Here is a 9,807-nt window from a genome sequence, read left to right on the forward strand (position 1 = left end):
TAAATGGCCCCTTATACCCCTTTCCAACCAAAATTGGTGCGTGTACGTGGGTTTTTCAAACATGGCTAGTTCCACTAAATATAGCATTCCCACTGCCAGTGAACTCACCATTGCACCAGTGGAGTTGGCCTTTCTGTCAGCTTTTGTGTGTGTGTGTGTGTGTGTGTGTGTGTGTGTGTGTGTGTGCGTGTGTGCGTGTGTGTGCGTGTGTGCATTGTTTTGTTGGTGTGTCCATGCAACGTCACAGACAGGCAGGAGAACAGATAAACAGTAGACAGCAGCAGAACAGAGGTCTGTGGAAACTTTTCAGTGGTTTCTTCTGTTAGTATATCTCTAACTCATATCTATTCAGGGCAGACGTGCTTGGATTGGTGTTTTAGCTGTTTAGGTGGAGATGGGCAGTAATTAGTGATGGCACGTCATTGCATCTCGCCAGTTTAGGAGCTGAAATTACCACATTCAGGTGTTGTATACCCATCAATGCGGATTGGAGCTGGAGCCAATAAAAATCTTTGTCAACTGCAGGGTCATTTGACCAGGGTGTGAATGCTGATCGAATGCTTTCCCATTGCATTAAATGTTTTTAGTGCGGTTATAGTTGAGGCTATAGTTTTAGCCCTGTCTCTCAGATTGGAGCCTCTTGGGTCAGTAATTCATCCATGACAAATTTTAAAAAAAATAAGTAAATGTGTTGATTACAGTCATGCCATATTTAGTCTTTGAAAACAAAAGACATCCTGTTTAGGAGAAGCTCTAGTGATCTAATGGAGAACCGCAGAGTGTTTCAAATCCAGAGTGGGACCTTTGTTGGATGCTCATCTCTCTTTTCCCCGACTTTCTGTGGTTTAGCTGCTGCCTACATTGTGGTAAAAGCATAAAATGCCCAAAATAATTCACCTTTTTCCAAACTCACAATAGCATACTGATCACAGACACAATAACTGGGTCAGGGTCGAGGTGCACAACCAGTTGCTCCAGTTTGATTGAAAATCAAGGAGTAAGGAGTCTCTCTGTTCGCTGCCTTTTGTTCATATCTTAATCCAGCTTCTCTGAGGATGATCATATGCTCGGGGTTCATGATAAAAACAACACCTCTAATTCTTCTCTCCGTCTTGCTCTCCTCAGGGACGTCATCAAGAGAATAGACCAGTCAGAGTTTGAGGGATTTGAATACATCAACCCCCTGCTGCTATCCACAGAAGAGTCTGTATGAAGGGGAGACCAGCTTCCTCCTTCGCCCACCTACTGTCTGTCCAAGCTGCCGTCTCAGCCAAAAGACACTCGCAAGCCAACTCTGAAAGGCGAGGAGGAGGAGGAGGAGGAGGAGGAGTAAAGGACAACAGGAAGGACGAACTCACCCTCTGGACCTTGTCAACAAGGAGAAGCAAACTGGAGGAAAGTTTCCTTCCTGGCCGTTCCGATTGTTTTGCTGGGACTCGTCTTTTCTTGGTATCTGCAAGAAAAACAAAGACACTGGACTTCAAGAACATTCCCTGTCGTTATGTTGTCTTCCCCTCTTTTTTCTTTTCTTTTTCTTCTTCGGCTTCATCCCTTTCTCCTCTCAGAATGTCCATTGTCATGTCAAAGCGTGGCCGGCTTTGTGATTTGAACAGAGAGCTGTTTCATTCGGTGCCTGCCATCATCTCAGCCCGTCTCACATCCCTGGATCAATATGACAGTTCAGCTGAAGAACTTGAAATGTTAGGTGCACTTTTTTTTTGTTCTTTTTTTTTATCTTGTAGGGCGGGGGCGACGCCTCACACAGAACAAGAATGTAAAATGGCAAAGGAAAAAAAATAAGTTATTATTGTGTATTATACTGTAGGTAGTGAATCCAGAATTGATGATGCCTTTTTATTGATGCAAATGGCACATTTTCATCTTAACCACGAAGATTTCTTTTTGTTATCTTTTAGGATTTTCACAAACAACGTTGGGGGGGATGACTTTTTATTTAAGAAGTGCCTCAAAGATCATATTAACCTTTTAAAACCTGGTTTGACATCAGTTTTCTTGTGCTGCGTTCAGACGCCTCTCACAAGCTGTTTAACCCTTTGAAACCGGAGCAGATTGGTTTGATTTCTTTCAAAAACATGGAGAAAAAAAGGCAACGGCCCACTTGACAAGAAATGGCCCACAAACTGCAAGAAATTAGTAAAAGCTGATGAAGAAAATAACCTGAAAATGACTTGAAATTTAGTTTAACAAAAGGGGGCTTGATAGAAATTATCAAAAAAAAGGAGGGGGTGTTCAGAAAAATCTATTTAGAATCATTAAAATTATATATTTAAAATTATGTTAAAAAAAAATTAGACATTTTTTTTTTCACACTTTTCCAGATAATTTTCTTGGGATTTTTTTATGTTTGTTTGGGGTTTTTTTTGCTCATATTCAGGTAATTTTCTTGTAACATTTTACTAATTTCTTGCTAACTTTAGGGGGGGCTATTTTTTTTGTTCAGTTGCACATTGCATTCTCCCCATGTGTTTGAAAGAAATCACATCTATTAGCTCATGTTTCAAAGGGTTAATTACCACGTCTCTGATTGCACTCAGCTCTTACTGAACATCTCTTCACCTATCCCGGCGTCAGACGGTAAAGACAAGCTGAAACCACGGCTGGACTTACGGAGGCTTGTCCAGACCACTGAAATTTTTAGTGGAATCAATATTTTTGGAGCACAGCCGCCTGTCTGAGTGTTTTTATTTTTAATAAATCAAGTCAAACAACCAGTGCAGGACAGAATATTTATGAATGATCTATAGATTCACGAGAGTAGCATCCAAGCATCCAGCTGGATGTTTAGATGTTTTCCCAAAACAAACGACGTTGTAGAAACGATACAGGTGGGTGTCGTGCAGCACGCAGCTGCCGTACAGTCCTGTATCTATGACGACACCCATCATAAAGCTTTAGGCCACGGTATTCTTGCTGCCTATCACAGTTTGGCAGCTTTAAGAAACACATTATATCAGGACTTTAGCTGAACAATAAAGCGGTGTGTTGGCTCCAGCCTCCTCAGTGTGGACCGGCTTCCTGGCCGAGCTCAGATTCTTGTACACCAGCTGCCACTGCGTGACCATCTGCAGCCGCTCCAAAATATCATGTGACCAGTTGGTTGTGCTGTCTTGTGGAAACGTGTTTCCATTTCCATTTTGGGCTCTTTGTGTGTCTCCATCTCGGCATCAAGGCTGGCTTTACACGGTGCAACTACAGCGAAGTGCAAATTAAAGGGACAGTTCACCCCAAAACCTAAATTACATATTTTTCCCCTCACCTGTAGTGTTTTTTATCAGTCTGTATTGTTTTGGTGTAAGTTGCAGAGTATTGGTGATATTGACCGCACCAACCCCACCAAAACTATCTAGAATGATAAATATTACTACAGGTAAGATAAAAAATATATATTTCTGATTTTGGGGTGAACTGTGCCTTAAAGTTGTTAGATTGTTCCTTTAATTTAAAAGTCCAAAGAAATGACTAAACTAATCTCTACAAAGTCGATCATCTTCTTAAAATGATAAATCATATTCAAATGTGTTTTTTTTTTGTTTTTTTTTATTTCTAAAAGGAATAAAAGGTGTGTATCCATCAGAAAAGCTCCAGGCCAGCACAGAGACAATGTAAACACTTCAGCACCAGTCACTGTCATGTTAGGACACACAGCATTTTGTCAGCAGTGGTGTTTAATAATAAAAGCATCAAGAAACCAAGATACAATATAAATAACATGCTATTTTCATAAAAGCACAGGATTACAAAGCAGATACACACTTCAGTTTCATTCAATAGACAGTAATCCTTCCAAAGAGCTCAAGTTCACTTCAGTCATGTGATTCTCTTCATGATTCTGTTCCATCACACGGACAGTGACACACTGCTTCTGTGCTTTTTTTAATGCTGAGGCCTCAAACTTTTGTTTGTTGGAATTTTTTTCGCCTCAATTTGAAGTAGACGTTCCACATGGCGCTCAAACAATATCATCCAGATAACCTTCAGACAATTTCTGCATCTTGTGATGGCTATTTGTGATCAAAGACTTGGTAGCAGAGCCAGGGCTGACCCACAGAACAGACAGCCAGCAGACTGTGAGGAGACATTCACTAAATTTGACAAAAAAGTATATTGGATTAGAATGGTCGACTCTAGCTCTAATGTAATCATTCAAAAACAATAAGTATATTATTGATTATGATAAGAATAATTGTGAATGTTAATCCTAGTTCTGTTAAATGGACATTTGTGTGGATGACAGATTATCACACGTGATTAATCAAAATTCCCATTGAGAGTTTTGCTGTTGACCCATGTCTGCCTCTGAGCACTAGGCCTGGATTTAAAAACAGCTTTAACGCTAGTATCGGACTTACTCGGAAAATGTCCCCAGATCCACAAAACAAACTGCAATACACCCCGCAAAATTATACTCTCTGCATCCACATGACTTTTTTTTTTATACCTGTCCATATCTACATGGTCTTATTCTGTTCGGTCCAGAATGTATGACCCATGTGGCCCGCACACGCCGAGAACATGTCAGCTCAGCATCAGGTACAAGGCTGGTTAAAGCTCAGAGCTTCCTGAGCCTGTTTAGACCTGGTATTAACATGCGTCTCAGGTGAACCAGTCACGAATGAGCAGTGCTGAAAACAGGTGTAAATGGCCGCCAACACACATTGTGATCTGATCACTCAAAACACTTGCAGAGGTGATCGGAGACACATTTGACCGTGTTTTTATGCCTCCGCGCCAGCAATAAACAAATCTGGAGGCATTATGTTTTCAGGTGGTCCGCCCATACGCCCGGCACATTCTTGTCACCACGATATCTCAAGAACGCCTCAAGGGAATTTCTTCAAATTTGATACAAACTTTCACATGGACTAAACGATGATTTAAAGACATTTTGGTGGTCATAGGTCAAAGGTCAAGGTCCCTTTGATGTAGTCTGTCTCATTCTTGTGAACACAACGTCTCAAGAAAACTCAGAGGAAATTTCTTCAAATTTGGCACAAACAGTCAGGTGGACTCAAGAATGAGCTGATTAGGATTTGGTGGTCAAAGGTCAAGGTCATGGTGACCTCTCATTTGTCTCTTTCTTGTAAATGCACTATCTGAAGATGGCCTTATGGTAGTTTCTTCAAATTTGGCACAAATGTTCACTTGGACTCAAGAATGAACTGATTAGAATCCAATGGTCATAGGTCAAAAGACAGGGTCAAGGTAACCTCATAAAACATGTTTTGGGCCTTAAGTCAAGAACTTTGGTTGCTCACTTTCAACTTGTGATTGTAGAGATCCTCTTTGCTGCCAGAGAGAAGATGTCGGTGAAACATGCATGTTTTCACAGACATGGACGTAAGCTGTAGGTGCATCTTGACCAGTGTACGAAGGCATACAACCACGTGGCCGTATTTCTAATTTTTTTAAATACTAATGCACCCAGATGCATTCCTTACAAGGACTCTGTCATTAATTCAGGATGTGAGATTGTTTGGTGACGGCATGCTATCGCTTCCATATTATTCTGAGTGTTGGAAGGAGACGTGTTGAATTCTGCTGACAGCGATATCTAAAGCTGCACCGTCACAACTGCTAACGTGATGAGCGAACATGATTGCGAGAGTGTGGACCATAGATTGTATTTCAAATTTTTTTTTAACTGTACATAAAGATGGAAGCCGCATCTCTGTTTCCTCATACTGTGCGAAAATGAAACCAAAATATCTGTGATACAGCTGCTGCCATGTTGCGCGAATGACATCATTTGGAGCCAGAGTCTGCACGGTAACCATCTGTGCATTTTCAAGTTGCCACCATCTGAACAATCTCAAGCAGCACCATTGAAGATAAGCACATTGATAGGCTCACACAGCTGTCAATCATGTCATCAAATCCCCTTTTTATTGTGTCAAGCAACTAATTACAACCATTATTAATATAAAAACACTTAACGTCAGCTCGACAAGAACAACCTGAAATGACAGAAGCCATCTTTGGGAAAACATTAATTTGACGTTTACTTTGAGTTTTTAGTTTGGCCCATGCTCCATTCACTTACATGGGCCAAACTTTAGGGGATCTGTCATGTCGGCCATCTTTTAATACAGTCTATGGTATAGCCATACTGCATAATTGTGCGTGGAGCCCTTTGACCCTCTAGCATAAAGGTCGTAGGCAGTAACAAAAAAAAGTGATCGGTTGTAGTCTTATGAACAGCGCTGTCTTCCCTGTCAACTTGTGTTCGGATCATGGAAACACGTTAATTCCAGGTGAATTCCAAAATATATCCATAATATTGACTAAACACCCTTCAAAATATCAAAAGTGTGCATCAAATGTCTGATGAGGTTCTGAATTTTTTATCGTTAGGTCATTTATGTCTTGATCTAAATCAGGAAACTTAATTTTAAACAACTATTTTAAAAAATTGCTAATGTATTGAGCACTTTTGTTAAATGGAGAGAAAATCTACTCCTTAGACTGAAGTTTGGACAAAAAGCACTGTTTGGGTATTGCCACTGAATCTGGAGCTCTGCGTTAGCAAACATTTGGGAATATTTTCATTGGTACCCGTGGTTACTAAGACCTGCTCTGGATGAGTTTGTAACCTGCAGCTGACAACACACGTTGCTCGGTGTAACACCAGCCCAGCACCTGGAGCTCAGCTCTCTCACATCAGCGGTTTGGACGCTAAACTCGCCAAACTGTTAGCTCGTTCTCGCACCGTTCCATCAAATCCTAATTTCCATTCTCTCAGCTGCTCGTGCACAGTTTAGTTGTATACATTAAATTTTCAAGCTGTTTCAAGTTCAGACAAGCCTCGCTTCTTTTATTGCCACCAATCAGCATATTTGTAACTGAGTTTAGGAGCCTTGTGCTGTTACAAGGCTAAAATCAAACATGCACACACAACACGTGCGGATATCAAATAAAGCACAGATTAAAGTCGGAAACAGAAAGACCCCCTCGCCTCTGAAGTGAGCTTTGTGTTGATCTCTGCGTCTGTGCGCTTCCAGTGTTAAGAAGAGCTCTCTATTGGCTGGAGATTTGGTTGATGAAATCTGACCCGCGCTAATTTGATAACCACATAATAGGATTAATTAGCTGATCCTGAGTCAAATGGTCTCAATTAGCTGCAGGGCCTTCATGGGCAGGGAGGAAAATAGATAGAGAGAGGAGAGATAATGAAACAGTTCCAGAGTCACCGATTCGTCCACCACAATGAACACACACACACACACACACACACACACACACACACACACACACACACACACACACACCAAGAAGCGAGAAATCACTTACACATTTGACGAAGCTTCCTCCCCCAACCCCCCTGAGCTCCGTCTCCTTTGCTGCGCTTTATTAATGCCATGTTTGCTTCATCTCTTTGCACACCAGGTGATACATTAGTGGCATTGCTTTTTTTTCTTTTTCTTGAGGGACCAATGGATAAACTGGGAGTCCTTGAAACCACTTCACCAAACAGTGACGGCCACTCAGACATCTAAAAGACAGAGAATCTTCATCTCAAACTAAACGAACTCGGTCCATGATTTTTGTTTAAAGTAATGCTGGTTGGAAATGCTTCATTTTGCTTCACCCACATCTTTGTAAATATGTGTAATTATTAAAAATGATACTGGTTTTCCGTGAACTGAGTCCTTCCTTTTTGCAGACGATGGCAGAAAAATCTTTGCAGATGCTACAGTTTTGCGTCTGTGTGTGTGTGTGTGTGTGTGTGTGTGTGTCGCCTGGGAGCTGGCCGCACATCCTCACATCCTCTGATCACCTCTCACTCTGTTCATACTGAGAGACAACAGAGTGTAGTTAACAAATATTCATCATCTAACAGCATTTCTGTGTTATTTGATATAGAGAAAATAAACAGTTTATAAGAAATTAATATTAAAACAACTGCAGTGGAGTCGCTCTCAGCTCGGTCACGCTGCACAGTGAATGTGTTGAGGCTGGAGTGCAGATTCAGGGCCTGCTTTAATCGTACACGCTCTGCACACAAAATGCACTTTTTAAATTCAAGCTTTGAAAAATAATATTATGTTATTTTCTATTTTGATTGAGTAATTTTTTAACCAACATCAGTCCTAATCATACACATCAAATATTCATTATTTTTCAAAATTTTATTACTTTAAGTACCATGTTTGGATGTCGATCAACCAATAGGCAAAAAGTTAACACCGCCATGGCACATAGGCCAGCCCCTCTCATATGTGTAATGAGGTGAAAATGTAGGTGGAAATGTAAAAAGTGAGATTAATATGTTTGAGGAAATAAATGGAGGGGGAAGCAAATAGGGAAAATAATACATAAATGCATAAATAAATGTAAAAATGATTAATTTAGATAATGAAGAATTTAAAAAACATTTTTGGTATTTCCATTTATTTATTGACACATTTATTTTTTTGTATGTATTTATTTATTTTTGATTTTGTCAGTTTCAGTCCTCCATATCTGCGTGCAGTAGGTGGCGGTATGCTCACTCAAGCTGCTTGTTATACCAGAAGAAGAAGAAGAAGAAAAAGAAGAAGAAGAAGAAGGAAGTTCCAGTTCCTCACACTCGCGCGCTCGCGCGAAGTTTCGAAGATGTTATGAAAAGTAAGCCGGTTTATTAAAATGGCTGAAAAATATAACAAGTCTAAACTTAAACGAAATAAAGCGTCTGTCAAAGAGCTCCAGCCGGAGGTCAGCTCCAGGGGAACGCTGAAGAGGAGCCGCACATCATCGCTCTCCGGCAGGGTTCACCTGCCAGCAGAGACCGGGAGGTGGGTGTTCCGTTTACCGAGCCTCCTTTAAACTGTTAACGATTTAAGGTCCGTGATCGACAGAACATAGTGAAGACATATTACGCTGAACAATTCGGCATGTTGATGATCTGACCATTTTTCAAATACAAATGAGGGCAGACCAGAAAGCTACTAACTCTGAGCAGATTTTAGTGTATTTCCTCAAAAAGTTCTCTCCTGATCAAGACAGCTGAGACAGTACTTGTTTATAGAAAAATGAAATAACCCAGTAGATAAACCGCAGAATTACAGTGGGATCGAAATAACATTTAAAGGTCTCATAATAACTTTTAACATCATATACAGCAATTTCCAACAACTACCTTTTAAATAAAGTTCAGTGAAAATTAAACTAAAAAATGCTAAATAATAAATAATAATAATGAAATTAACAACAATAATAAACAATAATAAAAGTAGGAGTTTTAAAAAGGAAAAGTTACTTCCAATGCTGACACTTTCTTTGCATTTTTAATTAATTAATTATATCAGTGATCATTAAACTAAAAGGCCAATACAGATAATCTGCAAAATACCAAATACTGGCCCCGATAATCGCCCCGGCCAATAATCTGTTGACCCCTAACATAAATAACCAACATCTTTGTGCATCATCCCTCTGTACTAAATCAATATCTGTTTTTAGGTTACTCAACAAAACTGAGCACAGTTCTGCCTAAAAAGGGCAGTGAATTAAATAAACAATAATTTAGGCTTGTTTTAGGCTGCACAGAATTTTACAGAATTTGCACCAGAGGAGATTATGGCATCATTTCTTAGAGCTGACTTCAAAACGCTCTAAAAATATGAGATCATTTTGGCCTCCACTATTTGACTACAGGCGGTATGGATCTACATTTCCCTCTCTCTTACTTTGTTATTTACACAGGCAGACACTGTGCACCAGATCAAAGAGCAGATTCATAAATAATTTCATTGACAGATTAAAAATGCATACAAAATAATTTTGAAAAAGAAAAAAACCATCCTGGTT

At 40.0% G+C, this 9,807-nt stretch overlaps 2 protein-coding genes across 4 annotated transcripts in view; both read left to right on the forward strand.

The window, feature by feature from the left end:
- Positions 1–7,660, forward strand: part of prkcz (protein kinase C, zeta) — a 179,044-nt gene extending 171,384 nt beyond the window's left edge. For all 3 annotated transcript variants that reach the window (XM_042491932.2, XM_088082662.1, XM_088082661.1), the window contains one exon: positions 1,126–7,660. In XM_042491932.2, the coding sequence (XP_042347866.1) occupies positions 1,126–1,213 (88 nt within the window). In that variant the 3' untranslated portion in view covers positions 1,214–7,660. The remainder of the gene's footprint in view (positions 1–1,125) is intronic.
- An 877-nt stretch (positions 7,661–8,537) lies between these two features.
- LOC148188789 (uncharacterized) overlaps positions 8,538–9,807 on the forward strand; it is a 5,566-nt gene continuing 4,296 nt past the window's right edge. The window contains exon 1 of the mRNA XM_088082663.1: positions 8,538–8,792. Within this exon, the coding sequence (XP_087938789.1) occupies positions 8,644–8,792 (149 nt within the window). The 5' untranslated portion in view covers positions 8,538–8,643. The remainder of the gene's footprint in view (positions 8,793–9,807) is intronic.

Source organism: Plectropomus leopardus, chromosome 9, assembly GCF_026936395.1.
Source record: "Plectropomus leopardus strain MGB_pleo_1.0 chromosome 9, ASM2693639v1, whole genome shotgun sequence".
Classification (NCBI taxonomy): domain Eukaryota; kingdom Metazoa; phylum Chordata; class Actinopteri; order Perciformes; family Serranidae; genus Plectropomus; species Plectropomus leopardus.